We start from the raw sequence: 20,551 nt of genomic DNA, 5'->3' as shown, positions 1-20,551 counted from the left end.
AACCGACTTCATCCTCCTCTGTGTAATGTATTGTAGTTGACTTTGTTCCTGTTAAGACTTAGCTTTCAATTGGAGTCATAGAGTCATAGAGATGTATAGCATGGAAACAGACCCTTCGGTCCAACTCATCCATGCCAATCAGATATCCCAACCCAATCTAGTCCCACCTGCCAGCACCTGGCCCATATCCCTCCAAACCCTTCCTATTCACATACCCATCCATGCCTCTTAAATGTTGCAATTGTACTAGCCTCCACCACTTCCTTTGCCCCTTAGGTCTCTTTTATATCTTTCCCCTCTCACCCTAAACCTATGCCCTCTAGTTCTGGACTCCCCGACCCCAGGGAAAAGACTTTACCTATTTACCCTATTCATGCCCCTCATAATTTTGTAAACCTCTATAAAGTCACCCCTCAGCCTCTAACGCCCCAGGGAAAACAGCCCCAGCCTGTTCAGCCTCTCCCTGTAGCTCAAATCCTCCAACCTTGGCAACGTCCTTGTAAATCTTTTCTGAACCCTTTCAAGTTTCATGACATCTTTCCGATAGGAAGGAGACCAGAATTGCACGCAATATTCCAACAGTGGCCTAACCAATGTCCTGTACAGCCGCAACATGACCTCCCAACTCCTGTACTCAATACTCTGACCAATAAAGGAAAGCATACCAAATGCTTTCTTCACTATCCTATCTACCTGCGACTCCACTTTCAAGAAGCTATGAACCTGAACTCCAAGGTCTCTTTGTTCAGCAACACTCCCTAGGACCTTACCATTAAGTGTATAAGTCCTGCTAAGATTCGCTTTCCCAAAATGCAGCACTTTGTATTTATCTGAATTAAACTCCATCTACCACTTCTCAGCCCATTGGCCCATCTGGTCAAGATCCCATTGTAATCTGAGGTAATCCTCTTTGCTGTCCACTACACCTCCAACTTTGGTGTCATCGACATACTTACTCACTGTACCTCTTATGCTCACATCCAAATCATTTATGTAAATGGCAAAAAGTGGAGGGCCCAGCACCAATCCTTGTGGCACTCCACTGGTCACAGGCCTCCAGTCTGAAAAACAACCCTCCACCACTACCCTCTGTCTTCTATCTTTGAGCCAGTTCTGTATCCAAATGGCTAGTTCTCCCTGTATTCTGTGAGATCTAACCTTGCTATTCAGTCTCTCATGGTGAACCTTGTTGAATGCCTTACTGAAATCCATATAGATCACATCTACTGCTCTGCCCTCATCAATCTTCTTTGTTACTTCCTCAAAAATCTCAATCAAGTTTGTGCGACATGATTTCCCACGCACAAAGCCACGTTGACTATCCCTAATCAGTCCTTGCCTTTCCAATTACAAATACATCCTGTCCCTCAGGATTCCCTTCAACAACTTGCCACCACCGACGTCAGGCTCACCGGTCTATAGTTCCCTGGCTTTTCCTTACCACCCTTCTTAAACAGTTTTGCAATGAACAGATTTTCTTCAGTAATAGATCACCAATTTCCTTTCAATCTTGCTAACGCTTGTGTGTGACTTCTTGGAAAGAGAGAGAGAGGAAGCAGTTTGCCATCCTCATCACTGTTTAAATTCTTGAGCCCCAAATTCTTCTCTCCCAGTGCTCTTCCCCTGAAGCTATAGCTTCCTCTATTTGCCCATCTAATAAACCATCTGAAATAGGAAGAGGAGCAGGCCATTTAACAGGGGCATTGCTGGATGGCTAGCATTTATTACCCATTCCAAACTGCTCTTGAAAACATGGTGATAAACCAGGATAAAGTACATTAGCAGAGATTCAACAGTGTGTTTTATTGCCATTTATCTGCAATCTATTGAGGGTGTCATGTAAATCTGAAGTGTCCATGGGTATGTCCTCAATGACCTGCATGACATTCAAGACCCCCAGTTGAAATGTGTGGCGCTGGAAAAGTACAGCAGGTCAGGTAGCATCCAAGAAGCAGAAGAGTCGATGTTTCGGGCATATGCCCTTCGTCACTCATTCCTGATGAAGGGCTTATACCCGAAATATCGACTCTCCTGCTCCTCGGATTCTGCCTGACCTGCTTTGCTTTCTCAGCGCTGCACTCTCCACTCTGATCCCCAGTATCTGCAGACCTCACTTTCTTTCATTCAAGATCCTCAATTGACTCATCACATTCAGTGAGCCAAACCACTTCTTGTTTATATATATAAAACAGCTGCATCATTTGTTATCTTCAATGGGATATTGGTTATATTGACAACATGCATCACTTTGGGGAAATTAGTTCCCTTATTGAATGTGACAAACCTTTTCCTTTTCTAGGTTATGGATAAGCTGATGAATTCAGAAGTCCCTTTATACATACGCTTCTTCTTGAGAACCCAGGTGTTCATTCAAGTGCAGACACAACTGAGTCCCAGGGAAAACATTGTTTGATTAATAGATCTAGTCCACTGATCTCTTCTGTCAATTGCACAATGTTTCTTTATGCAAGTTGAAGAGGTTTTGAGTGCTTATATTTTCCGGTATTGACATTTCAACAGATCTGAATGATTGACACTTTGATTCGTGAAAAGTGCTGAAGTTATTTTGAGAAATTTTTGTGCACATCCTTTTGTCACAATCATGTTAATCGCTTCTACAGACTATGGTTGAATGGGCTAAAAGTGCTGTACCTTGACATTGTGTGCATGAAAGGCCATGGTGCAGTGTCAGTCAAGATTAGAGTCATGCTGGGAAAGCCCAGCAGTTCAGGCAGCATCCAAGAAGCTGATGAAGGGCTCCTTCCTGAAACATCGATTTTCCTGCTCCTTGGATGCTGTCTGACCTGCTGTACTTTTCCAGCACCGCTCCAATCTTGACTCTAACGTCCAGCATCTGCAATCCTCACTTTTGCCCCAATGGTGCAGTGTGAGGCAATTAAAAGGATTTGGTTGGTTAGGTCTCCCTTGGAATAGTCGCCTCCAAACCTGAAAGCCCCTGTGGTTGCCTTATTCCCAGCTGGCTTTGGAGATCACACCTTCACAGCCATTTTCTTCCAAGTCAGGTATACAAATCCGAGAATACTGCAAAATCCCACTGCCCAGCTCAAGAATGCAGGTCCAGGCCAATGTACTTGAATCCTCTGGACCATTATCCTCTCCACACTGTGATAATATATTTAATCAGTACTTTCTCCTCATTTTTTTGTTCTTTTAAATACCTAGAAATATTTAGCGACAAGACCTGTCCTGTTTTAAGCCAAATCTCCATTAAAGCCACAATATGATACTCATTTAGGGCATCTGTGCATGTACTTGAAACTTGACAAGATAAAAGATCCCGTCCACGGCTCTGATATCACTCACAGATATGTAGTGTATTAAGTTGTTGAAGAACTGCTGAAGTTGATTTCCTTATTATACAGCATCAGATATCAGTAATAGGTGCACAGCTGACCTAAAATGCTTTGATGCAGATCAATATAAATTGCAGTAACTTCATAGACGTGTTCACTTGGGACTAAAGGGTGCTCTGGTTGGATTTCAAAAATGAAATCTGTCAAGATATTTCTCCTGTCCCTCATGTGCTTGGTTTGTGTCTATGTTGTAAGATGTTCTGATGTGAAACTGGTGAATAATGGTTATGAAAATGTCGTCATTGCTATTAACCCTGGAATACCAGAGGATCCAATGCTCATTACAAAAATTCAGGTAGGACCAGTAGCTGAATCCCTATTGCAATCACAGACTGTGTTTAGTAGTTTTATTTATCATTGATACTGTAGGTTAAGCAATTGAAAGGGAATTCTTTAACAATCTGACATTCGATGAGCATTCTTTTGTGACCATCCATGGGCTTGTGTGTTACAGAAACGTCCAACATTCAGCTGTCTCAATCCTATCATCACACCCAGTTACTCTCTGGCTGGGTCTGTGGTTTAGTTTGATCTACCCACCTTGTAGCCAGTAATCTCCTCACTAAATAATAATCTATCAGTCTCTATTTTAACACTTTCAATTGACCCTCGCCATCAATAGCTTTTTGAAGAGGAGGAGTTCCTCTGTGTAAAGAGGTGTTTCATGCATCAAACGTGAGTAACTTAGCTCCAATTTTCTTGAAGGTTCTGACCTCTGGTTCTGGATTCTCCCACCAGAGAAGGTGATTTCTCTGGATTTGCCCGATTAAACCATTTAATTGTGTGTGACTTGGGAAGACCATAGTCTCCTGATGGTTTACCAAGTAGCACAGGTGGACCTTCAATGCAGCCCCTTTGGATTACACACTCTTCTCCTGGGAGGGAGAGCGCTTTTTAAACTCACACAGTGTAGTCACATTTTGGCAAAACATTTCTTAAACGTGCACAAAGAACAACACTGCAAGGTCAATTCCCATAGTAGCTCAGGTTACCATGAAGGTCCAACTTTCTCAATCTCTCCCCTCACCTCCGGCATGGTGACCCTCAGGTTAAACTCACCAGCAGTCCTCTCTCTCTAACATGAGAGTAACCTTACAGTCCCATGGGGCTAAGTTGACTTTTCGAATTACTTTAACTCCTGGCATGTAATCATCTAAACCTCCAATCAGTCAGAAGAGCACTGCTGTGTTGCCATTGCTTGGTCAGACATGATCATCCCATAGATTGAGAGAGCAGCTCACCATGAGCCAAGTAAAAAGAATCTCTCATTTCCCAGTAACAACCCTATCCCTGTAACTAGCCACAATTAGATATGCTGCCTTGTTAATTAATTTGCTTTTATCAACGATAGTAAGGTATTAATAAACACGACCTCTTCAAGTAATGAAGGAAATATTCAAGTCAGTAAGGTGTTAAATGAAGATATTGGTGAAGCAGGTTTGAGGGAGTGCACTACCTCACAAGGCAGTGTTAGCTTACTAGGAAGGTCTCCATCAACGGTGCAATAATTGGATTGTGGTGGAAGGTAGTGTGTTCAAGAGAGAGAATGGTGCTTTTCTTCCTCACCGGAATTATCAAAATCAGCTCAATGTGCTTTACTTGTATGAATATCACCATTGGCATAGTGTTATAGAGTTGTACCAAATGGAAAAGACCATTTGGTCCAACTCATCCATGCCGACCAGATATCCTAAATTAATCTAGTCCCATTTACCAACATTTGGCTCATATCCCTCTAAACCATTCACATTCGTACACCTATGCAGATGTTTTTAAAGTTGTGATTGTACTGGCCTCCACCACCTCCTCTGGCAGCTCATTCCATACACGCACCACTCCCTGCATGGAATGTTGCCCCTTAAATCCCTTTTAAATCTTTCCTCTCCCACCTTAAACCTATGCTCTCTAGTCTTGGTCTCCCCCACCCCAGGGAAAAGACCTTGACTATTTACCCTATCTATTCCCCTCATGGTTTTGTAAACCTCTACAAGGTTATCCCTCAGCCTCAGATGGTCCAGGGAAATTAATCCCAGCCTACTCAGCCTCTCCCTATAGCTCAAACCCTCTAATTCTGGCAACATTCTTGTAGATCTTTTCTGAACCCTTTCAATTTTCGCAACAGCTTTCCTATCGCAAGGAGACCAGAATTGCATGCAGTATTCCAACAGGTTTATTTAAAATCACAAGCTTTTGAAGCAGGTGAAGAGAATTCAACCAAAGAAGGAGCAGTGCCCCGAAAGCTTGTACTTCCAAATAAACAAATTGATCTCTCACCTGGAGTTGTGTGATTTTTAACTTTCTCCACTCCAGTCCAACACTGGCACCTCCACATCTTAAATACACCTGTTGGACTATAAACTGAGATTATCTCTTAACATTCCATTATGCGGCCAAATTTTGTTTTACAATTCCTTGTTGAGTGAAATGAGGCATTTTGCCATGTCAGGTTGTACAGAAAAGTTGCAGTATAAGTTTATAAATGCCGACTATTCTTCCCCTACCCAAAGTCAATGTTAAAGTCCATGAAATATATTGGTAATATTTTATATGTTGAAGAAGTTGTTGCCAATTTTGCGCGAGAGTACAATGATCACAAACTTTCGCAACACCTGTGTTTCTTTTAGGAAATGGTGAGGTCAGCTTCAAACTTCTTGTACAAAGCCACCAAACATCGAGCTTATTTCCGAGATGTGAAAATCCTGTTGCCCATCACCTGGAGTTCACAGCCCCACTATCAGAGACCAAGCACCCAGTCTTATGAAAAGGTAAAAGCTGAAATAATGGTATTATTACATTACTTTTTTCCTATTTCATGGGGCAGTCTATCAGCCATGCTAATCTACTCTTAATTATATTTTAATACTTGATTTTGTGGAAAATTGACAATTGCATCTCTAATGATCTGTCCTTTATTTTATTTAACCAAATGATCAAAGACAGTGTTTAGAAAATACTTTCTGCTTTACCTTGGATGTTGCTGACTGGCCCAATGCACATTGGATTATAGAACATAGAACATAGAACATTACAGCTCAGTACAGGCCCTTTGGTCCTCGATGTTGCGCCGACCTGTGAAATTAATCTGATGCCCATCTAACCTACACCGTTCTAATATGATTCATAGGTATGTCCAATGTTTAGAAGGACGATTTAATAAAAATGTATTTTGTTTCCTTAGAATTTCAAACAAATATAGACCGTCTAGCTTTCTCTGACGTATAATTATTTTTTCGCTTTACTGTCTTTGTATCCATGCTTTTGCAGTTTATATTTAACAGTAGTTTGGGGATGATCTTATTCCCTGATGTTATTTCCTCTATTTATCTTTTTCTAGGCGAATGTGATCATTGCCAACCCACATACTCAGTATGGAGATGACCCATACACTCTGCAGTATGGCCAATGTGGTGACAAGGGCCGGTACATTCACTTTACCCAGAACTTCATGCTAGATGACTCCTTGATCCAAGTTTATGGTGAAAGAGGTAACAACTTTACAGGATGTTCCTTCCATCTGTGCAATTGACTATAATCCCTTCCTCTTTCACTGGAAACACACTCACAGTTGTTCTTAGTTTGGTGAAATTGATCAAAGCCTTACTTTGTAGAAAGTTAAAAATCACACAACACCAGGTTATAGTCCAACAGGTTCAATTGGAAGCTCCGTCATCAGATGATAGTGAAGGGCTTGATCGTAACACAGAATTTATAGCAAAAATTTGCAGTGTGATGTAACTGAAAGTATACATTGAAAAATTGATTGTCTGTTAAGCCTTTCATCTGTTAGAATACAGTGATAGTTTCACTTCTTTAATGTGTAAATCACAAAACCTTTTTTTTAAAGTTGCATTCTCGGGTTAGCTGTTAACAATGGTGATAGCTAGACAAGATGTTGAAGGTGTTAGCCCCCCGTGTTCTCTGTTGATGACCTGATGTTTAGATTGATTCTAATCTAAAAAGTGAGATAATCATTACTTTGTAGAATCATACTTGGAGTCACAGAGATGTGCAGATATTCTAAATTAATCTAGTCCCATTTGCCAGCATTTGGCTCATATCTCTCTAAACCCTTCCTATTCGTACATATGTCCAGATGCAAATTTCAATGCTATAATTGTACCAGCCTCCACCATTTCCTCTGGCAGCTCGTTCCATACATGCACCAACCTCTGTGTGTAAAAAGTTGCCCCTTACGTTACATTTTCTCTCTCACCTTAAACCCGATGCCCTCTAGTTTTGGACTCCCCCACCCCAGGGAAAATATCCTGACTATTTACCCGATCCTGTCCCTCATGATTGGAGGTGCCAGTGTTGGACTGGGGTGTACAAAGTTAAAATCACACAACACCACATTATATGCTCCTTGATCAGTGCACCAAAAGCTAGTGTTTCCAAATAAACCTTTCCAAATAAGTCACCCCACAACCTCTGATGCTCTGGGGAAAACAGCCCCAGCCTACTTAGCCTCTCCCTATAGCTCAAACCCTCCAATGCTGGCAACATTGTTGAAAAGCTTTGCTGATCCCTTTTAAGTTTCACAACACCTTTCATAAAGCAGGGAGGCAAGAATTGAACACAGTATTCCAAATGTACCATTTAGCTTTGAGTGAAATAGGTGTTGTTGTCATGAATGTTTTTATTTTTACAGGTCGTGTATTAGTCCATGAATGGGCTCACCTTCGGTGGGGAGTGTTTGATGAATACAATGATCTGGTACCCTTTTATGCTGTTGGCGATACATATGAGGCAACCAGGTTGGCCTATCTTCAATTCTGATAGCAGAACTGTTTTGCAGTAGAGAAGTCTCACTGTTGTGCAGTGTATAGTGAAGAACATTCTTACAAAAGATAACAATAGCACATTAGTGGGCAGAATTTTCAAATCCCTACAGGGCACATAGAGGATATTTAGCCCATCAAACCTGCATCCACCCTTTGAAGAGCACCCCACCAGGCCCCACCTCATCCCCTTAACTCTTGCATTCCCCATGCCTAATCCACCTAACCGACACATCCCTGGACACGATGCGTCAATTTAGCATCGCCAATCCATCTAATCTGCACATCTTTGGACTGAGGGAGAAAGCCATGCCACCTGGAGGAAACCCACACAGACACGGGGAGAACATGCAGACTTCATACAGACAGTGGCCGAAGGCTGGAATCGAATCTGGGTCCCTGGGGTGCTGTGAGGAAACAGTGTGAATCACTCAGTCACCTCCAAATGTTCTTCCCCTTTGATTCAAGTGGGCAAGGGTGGAAAGGTTGGGGAAATAGATTTTGCATTTTCTCTTTAGGGTTTAAGTGGTGAGTTCTGAACACCCCTAATGATATACAACTGGACTATTTCCATGCTTTTGCCCCTCAGTGTTAGCTAAACTGACCTAATTTTGATGCAAAGTAAGCATCGAAAGAACTGCAAATGCTGTAAATCAGAAACAAAAACAGAAGTTTCTGAAAAAGCTCAGCAGGTCTGGCAACTTCTGTGAAGAGAAATCACCGTTAATCTTTTGTGTCCAGTGACCGTTCCTCAGAACTGATGGGAGTAAGGAAAATGTCGGTTTATATGTAGAAGATTGGGTGGAGGGAGGGGGTGAGGAATAAACGGTAGGTGGGGATAGAGCCCAAAGAGAGGGAAGAGCAGTTGGACAGACAAAGGAGTGGATAACAATCTGGCTGGGAGGGTGAATAGCTGTTAATGGGGACAGTTAGTGACTACGGAGCTGCTTACACTCTGTCTCCTTTCACTTCTTCATCCTCACAAGGTGACATTGACAAATCACCACTCTCACGGCAACATTCAGACTGGTATTCTAAAATTTTAACTTCTTTATATTTCTAATTTATTTCTCTGAACTATAATGCTGGGCTATTTATATCTTTACTTATCTATTTGTTTTGTTTCCAATGTATTTGATCTTAAGTATCTGTACTTAGATACTTTTATGCCTGATATGGTGCTGCAATGCAGCAATGGTAAATTTTTCACTGTACTCATTTGTGGACATGACAATAAAGCTAATTCAATCCAATTCAATTTCTTCTTAATTATCCTGTCTGTCTGTGACACAGCTTTCAAAGAACTGTGTATCTGAACACCTAGCTCTCTGTTCAACAATGTGACCCAGGACCTTCCTGTTAATTGTATAAGTGTTACCATTGCTTTTTTATGAAAATGCAATATTTCACCTTTCTCCAAATTAAACCCCATCTGCCACTCCTCAGCCAATTGAACCCTTTGAAATAGAATCATAGAGTCATAGAGATGTACAGCTTGGAAACAGATCTTTCGGTCCAACTCGTCCATGCTGACCAGGTATCCCAATCTAGTCCCAGTGCCGGCACCCAGCCCATATCCCTCCAAACACTTCCTATTCATATACCATCCAGATGACTTTTAAATGTTGTAATTGTACCAGCCTCCACCACTTCCTCTGGCAGCTCATTCCATACACGCACCACTCGCTGCTTGAAAATGTTGCCCCTTAGGTCCCTTTTATATCTTTCCCCTCTCACCGTAAATCTATGCCTGTTAGTTCTGGTCTCCCCCGCTTCAGGGAAAAGACCTTGATTATTTACCCTATCCTTGCCTCTCATGATTTTATTACCTCTATAAAGTCATCCCTCAGCTTCCAGTGCTCCAGGGTGAAGAGCCCCAGCCTATTCAGCCCCTCCCTATAGCTCAAACCTCCAACCCTGGCAACTCTTGTAAATCTTGAAAATCTTTTCTGAACCCTTTCCAGTTTCGCAGCATCCTTCCTATATCAGGGAGACCAGAATTGCATACGATATTCCAAAGGTGGCCAGACCAATGTCTTGTACAGTTGCAACATGACCTCCCAACTTTAATCTTAGATAGACCTCTTCACTGTCCTCCACACCACCAATTTTGGAGTCATCCATTGACCGTGCCTCCTAAATTCTCAGCCAAATTGATTATAAAAATGAGAAACAGCAGTGGACCCAGCACTGATGCTGGTGGAACACTGCTTGTCACAGGCCTCCAGTCTGAAAAGCAACGCTCCACCACCACCCTCTCTCTCCTCCCATTGAGTCAATTTTGTATCCAATTGGCAGGCTCTCCCTGAATCCCACGTGATCAATTTTTTACAAACCAGTCCACGATACGCAACATTTTCAAAGGTTTACTAAAGACCAATAGACAATGTTCAGCACTCTGCCCTCATCTATTTTTTTGGTCACATCCTCAGAAACCTTAATCAAGTTTGTGAGACACGACTTTCCTTACACAAAGCCACACTGACTGTCCCTAATCAGTCCTTGACTCTCCAAATGCATGCAAATCGTATCTCTCAGAATCCCCTCCAACAACTTACCCATCACTGATGTTAGACTCACCATTCTATAGTGCCCAGGCGTCTCCTTACAGTCTTTTGTAAATAAAAGTACATTTAGCCACCCTCCAGTCCTCCATCACCTCACCAGTGGCTATAGATGATACAAATATCTCTGCTCGGTGCCCCACAGTTTTTCCCTGAGCTTCCTACAATGCCTTGAGATACCCTTGATCAGGTCTTGGAGGTTTATCCATCTTTATGCTCTTCTTCTGTAATATGGACTGTTTTAAAGATTTTGATATTTATTTCTCCTAATTCTCTGGCTTGCATGTCTTTTTCCACAATAGATGCTGACGTGAAATATGCATTTAAGTATCTCTCCTATTTCCTGTGGTTCCACATGTAGATGACCTTGTTGACCTTGAAGGAATCTTATTCTCTCTCTAGTTGCTGTTTTGTTCTTCATGTACTTGTAGAGTCTCTGGATTATCCTTCACTTTACCTGCCAAGCCTATCTCTTACTTCTTTTTTGCTCTCCTGATTTAGCTGTTAAGAATGCCTCATACATCCCCTTATACTCTTCAAGAGATTCACTTCATCCCAGTTGTCGATAACTAATATATGCTTCCTTCTTATTCTTGACCAGAGATTCAATATCTTTATTCATCCAGGGCATATCCTTTTCTATAACTATTTTAAAACTATCAGAATTATGATCACTGCAATCCCCTCTAAGTTCTACCATGATAATTTTCCTCATGAAAAATCCCAGTCCTCTTCCTCTCTTGCCTCCATTTCTATCCTTCTCAGAGCATCTGAACCCCAGATCATTGAGGTGCCAATCCTGTCCATTCCTGAGCCATGTTTCTGGATGAGCAGTGATGTCCCAGTCCCATGTTCCCATGCATGCACTGAGTTCATACCCCTTTCTGTCAGATCCTTTGCATTGAAAGAAATGCAGTTTAATTCTTCAGATTTACCTTGTTCTCTGATTTGTTCTTGCTTGCCTTGTCTAATTAACTTCCTCTCTTTCATTTCTGAACCATCCTCATTTCATTATTATTTAGTATCTCCACAACTGCCCCATACTAATTTAAATTCTCATTGGTCCCCTTCCAGTTCAGGTGAAACCTGTCCCTTTTGAACAGGTCTCTTCTGGCTCAGAAGTGATCTTAATGATAAAAAAAAATCTACATCCCTGCCCAATCACCTCCACAACCTCTGATTTATCTGCCCTATTTTCTTATCCTACTGTCACTAGCACGTGGCACTGGGAGTACTCCAAAGATTACTACCTTTAAAGTTCTTTTTATCCTCTTACATAACTTCCTATATTCACTCTGCAAATGTTTCTCTCACTATGTTGTTCTTACCAATGTGTACTACAACCTCTGGCCTCTCACTCTCTCGTCTCTCAACATCTCCTTTGAGATGTCCGTGACCTTGGCACCAGGGAAGCAATGTCAATGCTGGCTCACAGCTGCAGAGTTGCCTATCTGTGCCCCTGACTGGAGAGTTCCCTCTGACAATTACTCGCTTGAACCTGGATGTGTCTGGAAGTTCCAAACGTAAAATTGTCAGTAATCTCACAAACCACATGTCACTGCTGATGTATGAGTATCAGAGGAATGTGAAGGTTCTGATTTGGTCTTTTAATGAGCAAAGTCACCACTGTTCCCCTGTCTCATCAGAGTGAGAGACACCCCTGGTGGGTGAGTTTAACCTGAAGGTCACCACTGCTCAGGCCAAAGGTGAGGATCAGAAGACAAGACCTATCATGATGACCTCAGCTACCATGGGAATAGAACCCATGCAACTGAGCTAACCAAGCCCTACCCTTGGTGAATAAGTTGTGGGAAAAGGGATGCCAACTGCTTGGGTCCCATTCCCTCAGCAGCTGCAGATATGATGAAGGATTCTCCATCTCAACCTCTCCCCCGCCCCCACCCCACCTTGAGGTGTGGTGACTGTCAGGATAAATCACCATCAATCATCTTTCTATTGAGAGAGACTATGTATAAACTAGCAATACTATAGTGACTTTATAAAAATCAGAATGATTAACTATACATCGTGCTTTATTTCCATTTCTAGGTGTTCAAAGGAAATTAAAGGATTAAAAGCCACTTGTTCTGAAGTTTCCTGTGGTGCCTGTGATCCCAGCACAGGGCTCCCAGACACTGACTGTAACTTCTTTCCAGACCAGAACCAAGTGACATCAACTTCAATAATGTACACAACAGGATTACCAGGGGTAAGTGGGATTATTAAGATGCATTTCCCTTGCAAATTATTAATACCTACTTCTGCAAATGTTTCACGTACAAAGTCTTGCTGTTTGCAGAGATTATGTTCCTTGAAAATGTTGCAAATGCTGACCTCACAGAGGGTAACAAGAGTCAATTGGATAATTTCCAAATAGCCAAAAATACTGACACATACAGACTAGTAGACAATAAAATACAATAAAACAATCATATTATTGATGTTTTGCAGGCGATATAATGTAGTAAAATGAGGGACATAGTAAGTTCCTCAAATCAACCCCTTGTTGTAAGGCCTCCTGCATTATAAATGTTACAATAGTGTGTATATGCATTGTAGGAGCTGATACACATGCAGTGCAACTTTCCAGTCTTGGCCATCCTGTTTTCTATCGTCATTCTGTCAGTCTGCAGACCAGTTTAAGTTTTGAGTTATTTTTTAATGTATCTACTTCACTTCTCTTCTATTATTTTGCATCTGAAAACTGCAGGTAAATGGTAAACTGGTATACAAAATTGTGTACAGTAATCTGACCTGCACTAAGTGCAGTGGTTGTTCAGAATACTTTATGAGAATCAGTGAATTTGCAAAAGTGAAAATGTGAATGGCAGGACTTCACTGTGTCCAATAATCACGACCCAAGTATAGCATGAAACAGATAAGAAGCTTGCTTCACTTGATTCCATATTTTGGGCTGTCCATCTCTCATATTGCCTTTTCTGGAAGGTTTGACATTAAAACATCAAAAACTGGGCTATAATTTAATTAGAAATTTACTCTTTTTAACTGCATGAAACAAAGTTTATTGGTGGTTAGAACTGGGAGGTTCTGCTTGAACTGTATGAAACACTGGGTAGACTGCAGCTAGATAAAAACAATGACTGCAGATGCCGGAAACCAGATTTTGGATTAGTGGTGCTGGAAGAGCACGGCAGTTCAGGCAGCATCTGAGGAGCAGTAAAATCGATGTTTCGGGCAAAAGCCCTTCATCAGGAATAAAGGCAGAGAACCTGAAGCATGGAGTGAAAAGCTAGAGGAGGGTGGGGGTGGGGAGAAAGTAGCATAGAGTACAATGGGTGAGTGGGGGAGGGGATGAAGGTGATAGGTCAAGGAGGAGAGGGTGGAGTGGATAGGTGAAAGGAAGATAGGCAGGTAGGACAAGTCATGGGGACAGTGCTGAGCTGGAAGTTTGGAACTCGGGTGAGGTTGGGGAAGGGGAAATGAGGAAACTGTTGAAGTCCACATTGATGCCCTGGGGTTGAAGTGTTCCAGGGCGGAAGATGAGGCATTCTTCCTCCAGGTGTCTGGTGGTGAGGGAGCGGCGGTGAAGGAGGCCCAGGACCTCCATGTCCTCGGCAGAGCGGGAGGGGGAGTTAAATGTTGGGCCACAGGGTGGTGTGGTTATTGTTGCGGGTGTCCCGGAGATGTTCCCTAAAGCGCTCTGCTAGGAGGCGCCCAGTCTCCCCAATGTAGAGGAGACCGCATCGGGACTAACGGATACAATAAATGATATTAGTGGATGTGCAGGTAAAACTTTGATGGATGTGGAAGGCTTCTTTAGGGCCTTGGATGGAGGTGAGGGAGGAGGTGTGGGCGCAGGTTTTACAATTCCTGCGGTGGCAGGGGAAAGTGCCAGAATGGGAGGGTGGGTTTTTGGGGGGCGTGGACCTGACCAGGTAGTCTCGGAGGGAACGGTCTTTGCGGAAGGCGGAAAGGGGTGGGGAGGTAAATATATCCCTGGTGGTGGGGTCTTTTTGGAGGTGGCAGAAATGTCTGCGGATGATTTGGTTTATGCGAAGGTTGGTAGGGTGGAAGGTGAGCACCAGGGGCGTTCTGTCCTTGTTACGGTTGGAGGGGAGGTCTGAGGGTGGAGGTGCGGGATGTGGATGAGATGCGTTGGAGGGCATCTTTAAACACATGGGAAGGGAAATTGCGGTCTCTAAAGAAGGAGGCCATCTGGTGTGTACTGTGGTGGAACTGGTCCTTCTGGGAGCAGATACGGTGGAGACGGAGGAATTGGGAATACGAGATGGCATTTTTGCAGGAGGTAGGGTGGGAAGAGGTGTAATCCAGGTAACTGTGGAAGTCGGTGGGTTTGTAAAAAATATCAGTGTCATTAATGGAGATGGAGAGGTCCAGGAAGGGGAAGGAGGTGTCAGAGATGGTCCAGGTAAATTTAAGGTCAGGGTGGAATGTGTTGGTGAAGTTGATGAATTGCTCAACCTCCTCGTGGCAGCACAAGGTGGTGCCAATGCAGATATCAATGTAGCGGAGGAAGAGGTGGGTAGTGGTGCCAGTGTAATTATGGAAAATTGACTGTTCTATGAAGCCAACAAAGAGATAGGCATAGCTGGGGCCCATACGTCTGCCCATGGCTATCCCTTTGGTCTGGAGGAAGTGGGAAGTTTCGAAGGAGAAATTGTTAAGGGTGAGGACCAGTTCGGCCAAATGAATGAGAGTGTTGGTGGAAGGGGACGTCGGGAGAGGAAAGAATGGAGGGCTTGGAGGCCCTGGTCATGGCAGATGGAGGTGTAGAGGGATTGGATATCCATGGTGAAGATAAGGCATTGGGGGCCAGGGAAATAGAAGTCTTGGAGGAGGTGGAGGGCGTGTGTGGTATCTCGGATGTATGTGGGGAGTTCCTGGACTAGGGGGGATAGGACAGTGTCGAGGTAGGTAGAGATGAGTTCAGTGGGGCAGGAGCATGCTGAGACAATGGGTCGGCCAGGGTGGTGAGGCTTGTGGATCTTGGGAAGGAGGTAGAACCTGGCAGTGCAGGGTTCCCAAACTATGAGGTTGGAAGCTGTGGGTGGGAGATCTCATGAGGTGATGAGATTCTGTATGGTCTGGGAGATGATGGTTTGGTGATGGAGAGTGGGGTCATTGTTGAGGGGGCGGTAGGAAGAGGTGTCCTCGAATTGCCGTTTGGCTTCAGCAGTGTAGATGTCAGTGCACCAGATTACTACTGCACCCCCTTTATCTGCTGGCTTGATGGTGAGGTTGGGATTGGAGCAGAGGGATTGGAGGGCTGTGCGTTGTGAGGGTGAGCGGTTGGAAGTGGGGGAGGGGGTAGACAGGTTGAGGCAGTTAATGTCCCAGTGGCAGTTGGAAATGAAGAGGTTGAGGGCAGGGAATAGGCCAGTATGGTGTGTCCAGGTGGATGCAGTGTGTTGGAGGTGGGCGAAGGGGTCCTTGGAAGGTGGGCGGGAGTCCTTATTGTGAAAGTAAGCTCGGAGGCGGAGGCGGTGGAAGAAGTGTTCGACTGCAGCTAGAGTCTTCATAGAGTAGAATCCCTACAGTGTGGAAGCAGGCATTTGGCCCATTGAGTCCACACTGATCCTCCGAAGAGCATCCTACCCAGACCCAACCCTATCTCCTTAACCCCAAATTCCCAATGGCTAATCCACCTAACCTGGACACTCCCGGACACTGTGGGCAATTTAGCATCGACAATCCACCCTAACCTGCACACCTCTGGACTGTGGGAGGAAGCTGGAGCACCCAGAGGAAACCCACGCAGACAGGGAGGAGAATGAGCAAACTCTGAACAGACAGTCGACCAAGGGTGGAATCACGCCCTAGGTCCCAGTCACTGTGAGGTTGCAGTGCTTACCACAGTGCTGTCTGAAATTATGAGGTGCCTAAATAGAGTGGATAGGAAAGAGCTATTTATTTATGTTAGCAGATTAAAGAAAAGACAGGGAACATAGATTTAAAGTAAACCCTAGAAGGACTAAGAGAGTTATGGAGTAATTCTTTTCACAGGTAGGGTGGTGTAATCTTTAACTTACAGCCTGAAAAGTGGTAAAGTCAAAATACTCACAGGATTTCAATGAACATGTGGGTGTTTGCTTGAGGGTCATAACCTGGATGACCACAGGCTAAGAGGTGAAAGGTAGGATTAGATGGAACTGCTCTTTCTTTTAACCAGCTTGGACATGATTGACTGAATGGTCTCATTCTGCACCACAACAAATGCCTTCACTTCTCAAATGTTTCACTGTGTAGAGCTTGTGATTATAATAAAAAGTACATTGTACGTGTTCATGGTCATAGTCTCCTCACAAATTGTTGTGACTGTGTTTTATTTATTTGATTTCTCAATTTTTAACAAACGCAGCATCAATCATTACCTCATAGGGAAGCAAGGCTTTAAAAGGACTGGAGATTACAGAGACAGGGCAAGGCAGACCAAGCTCATAACTACCTCATACTGAAGGGAGCAAATATTGTCAACTGAGCTAAATTTGGGATTTTCCAACAAAGACAAATCTATTATTTTGATCCAGAAAGCATCGATTTCTCTCATCTGGCTGTTATTTTTAAAACTCTGACACTTGTTGCATCTGACCTTGTGTTCCCTTTGCAGGTGGTTGACTTCTGTGACAATAAGACACACAACCGTGAAGCTCCAAACATGCAAAACAAAATGTGCGATGAGAGGAGCACTTGGGATGTGATCAGCAAGTCGGACGATTTCAAGAACAACCATCCAACTAATATCACTTCACTTGAGCCAAAGTTTACTTTCCTGCATGCCAAAGACCGAGTGTTATGTTTAGTTCTTGATACTTCAGGAAGCATGAGTTCGGTATGACAATATGATGTTTGTTCACGCTGACCTTATTGAAAGGACCATCACTTGGAGTCCTTTGCTGACCATTGTTCATCACATAGGAGACAAGAAGTCTTCATGTTCATGCAAGTCCTGCATTTTATATTGTTCTTATAATGGTAGTATCCTGGATTCAAGTTCCACCTGTTCCGGAGGTGTATAATGACATCTCTACCGGGTCGCTTCAGACGGTCATCATGGCCTTTCTCATTTCCTGCACCATCTATAACAAACTACAATTCTGAAATAAAAATAAAACAAAAAATGCTGAAATACTCAGCTGATTTGAGAGAATCTGAGCAGAGAACTGAGCTAGCCTTTTAGTTTAAGATAACCTATAAACAGAGCATTTCTGAAACTTTACCCCATATGCTCAAACCATCATTTCAATGTACATAAGACTCTGTTTCTATGCAATGGAGGTGTGACAAATGGTGAAAGTGGTGTTCCACCAGGATTAGTGCTGGGACCATGATGGTTTATCACTTAAAACCATGAATGACCCAAACTCAGGAATTAAAAACACAATTTCAAAATGTACAGATATTATCATACTTGGGATATGTGGCAAATACAGAGGAGGACTGAGATGAAATACAGGATGACATTAATTAATGTACAGAATGAACCTACAATTGGCAAATGCAATATGTCTTCTTGATCTAAAACAGAAATTGCTGGAAAATCTCAGCAGGTCTGGCAGTGTCTATAGAGAGAAATTGTTTAACTTTTTGGGTTCAGCTTTGGTTTCAGTCTCTGATTTCTCTCGACATGCTGCTCGGACTGCTGAGATTTTCCACCAGGTTCTGTTATTGTTTCTGATTTCTAGCAACCACAGTTCTTTTGGTTTTTTGTTTATCTTCTTAATGTCTATTAGTATCCTCCTCACAGTTCACTATACTTCCAAGTTTTATGTCATTGAAAATTTTCAAATTGTTTATGCTAAGTATAAGTCAGTAGTATAGATCAACGTACAGTATTATTAGTAGATAGGATACTCACTATAGATACCTTTCCCCAGAGCAAGAGGAACTGTTCACAAGTATTGCCCTTTTTCTGTCACTCAGGAGGAAGTGAGGAGTGCAGATACTGGAGATCAGAGTCGAGAGTTTGATTCTTCTGCTCCTCGGATGCTGCCTGACCTGCTGTGCTTTTCCAGCACAACAGTGTTTTCTGTCACACAGTCAATGTTGTATCCATGCTAATGTTCACTTAATTAGCTACAATGTTTAATGCAAATGGGGAGAGAGTGCAGTGGAACACGTGGCTGCAAGGATGGTGTAGGAGGGAGGGCTTCAGGTATTTGGACAATTGGACTGCATTCTGGGGAAGGTGGGACCTGTACAAGCAGGTCGGGTTGCACCTGAACCAGAAGGGCACCAATATCCTGGGAGGTAGGTTTGCTAGCACTCTTCGGGGGGGTTAAAACTAATTTGGCAGGGGGATGGGATCCGGACTTGTAGTCCAGCAAGTAGGTTAGCTGTTTTTCAGGATGTCCAAGAATGTAGGGAGGCTGTGGAGAAGGTAGCACTGACAGGGAATACTTGCAGATACAGAGATGGGCTCAAGTGTGTATACTTCAACGCAAGGAGTATCAGAAATAAGGTGGGTGAACTTAAGGCGTGGATCGGTACTTGGGACTACGATGTTGTGGCCATCACGGAAACATGGATAGAAGAGGGACAGGAATGGTTGTTGGACGTTCCTGTTTACAGATGATTCAGTAAGATTAGGGAGGGTGGTAAAAAAGGGGGGGGGGGGTGGTTGTGGTGGTGGCGTTGCTAATTAGAAATGGTATAACGGCTGCAGAAAGGCAGTTCGAGGGGGATCTGCCTTTGGAGGTAGTATGGGCTGAAGTCAGAAATAGGAAAGGAGCAGTCACCTTGTTGGGTGTTTATTATAGGCCCCCCAATAGCAGCAGAGATGTGGAGAAACAGATTGGGAAACAGATTTTGGAAAGGTGCAGAAGCCACAGGGTAGTAGTCATGGGCGACTTCAACTTCCCAAATATTGATTGGAAGCTCTTTAGATCAAGTAGATTGGATGGGGCGGTGTTTGTGCAGTGTGTCCAGGGAGCTTTTCTAACTCAGTATGTAGATTGTCTGACCAGAGGGGAAGGCCATATTGGATTTGGTACTTGGTAATGAACCGGGACAAGTGATGGGCTTGTTAGTGGGTGAGCATTTTGGTGATGGTGACCACAATTCTGTGACTTTCACCTTGGTTATGGAGAGAGATAGGTGCGTGTAACAGGGTAGGTTTTACAGTTGGGGGAAGGGTAAATACGATGCTGCAAGACAGGATCTGAGGAGCATAAACTGGGAGCATAGGCTGTCAGGGAAGGATGTCGTGGAAATGTGGAACTTTTTCAAGGAACAGATATGACGCGTCCTTGATATGTATGTACCTGTCAGGCAGGAAAGAGATAGTCTTGTGAGGGAACCTTGGTTGACGAGGGAGGTTGAATGTCTTGTAAGGAGGAAGAAGGAGGCTTCCATAAGGTTGAAGAAACAAGGTTCAGACAGAGCGTTGGAGGAATACAGGATAGCCAGGAGGGAGCTGAAGAAAGGGATTAGGAGAGCTAAGAGAGGGCATGAAAAGTCTTTGGCGGATAGGATCAAGGATAATCCTAAGGCCTTTTATGCGTATGTGAGAAACATGAGAATGACGAGAATGAGGGTAGGTCCGATCAAGGACAGTAGTGGGAGACTGTGTATTGAGTCGGAAGAGATAGCAGAGGTCTTGAATGAGTACTTTCCTTCAATATTTACAAATAAGAGGGACAGTATTGTTGAAGAGGAGAGTATGAAACGGACTGGTAAGCTAGAGGAGGTACTTGTTAGGAAGGAAGATGTGTTGGGCATTTTGAAAAACTTGAGGATAGACAAGTCCCCCGGGCCTGACGGGATATACCCTAGGATTATGTGGGAAGCAAGAGAGGAAATGGCAGAACCGTTGGCAATGATCTTTTCGTCTTCACTGTCAATGGGGGTGGTACCA

The 20,551-nt window shown here is 43.4% G+C and overlaps 1 protein-coding gene across 1 annotated transcript in view; it reads left to right on the top strand.

The window, feature by feature from the left end:
* Positions 1–3,507: 3,507 nt before the first annotated feature.
* The window catches only part of LOC140480105 (calcium-activated chloride channel regulator 1-like), a 28,408-nt gene continuing 11,364 nt past the window's right edge, over positions 3,508–20,551 (top strand). Inside the window, exons 1-6 of the mRNA XM_072574749.1 lie at positions 3,508–3,669; positions 5,999–6,139; positions 6,709–6,859; positions 8,023–8,128; positions 12,766–12,925; positions 17,306–17,527. Of these exons, the coding sequence (XP_072430850.1) occupies positions 3,508–3,669; positions 5,999–6,139; positions 6,709–6,859; positions 8,023–8,128; positions 12,766–12,925; positions 17,306–17,527 (942 nt within the window). The remainder of the gene's footprint in view (positions 3,670–5,998; positions 6,140–6,708; positions 6,860–8,022; positions 8,129–12,765; positions 12,926–17,305; positions 17,528–20,551) is intronic.

The sequence above is a fragment of the Chiloscyllium punctatum genome, chromosome 7 (assembly GCF_047496795.1).
Source record: "Chiloscyllium punctatum isolate Juve2018m chromosome 7, sChiPun1.3, whole genome shotgun sequence".
NCBI lineage: Eukaryota > Metazoa > Chordata > Chondrichthyes > Orectolobiformes > Hemiscylliidae > Chiloscyllium > Chiloscyllium punctatum.
The sequence above is the reverse complement of the archived record's forward strand: the minus strand, read 5'-3'. Positions and strand labels throughout refer to the sequence as shown.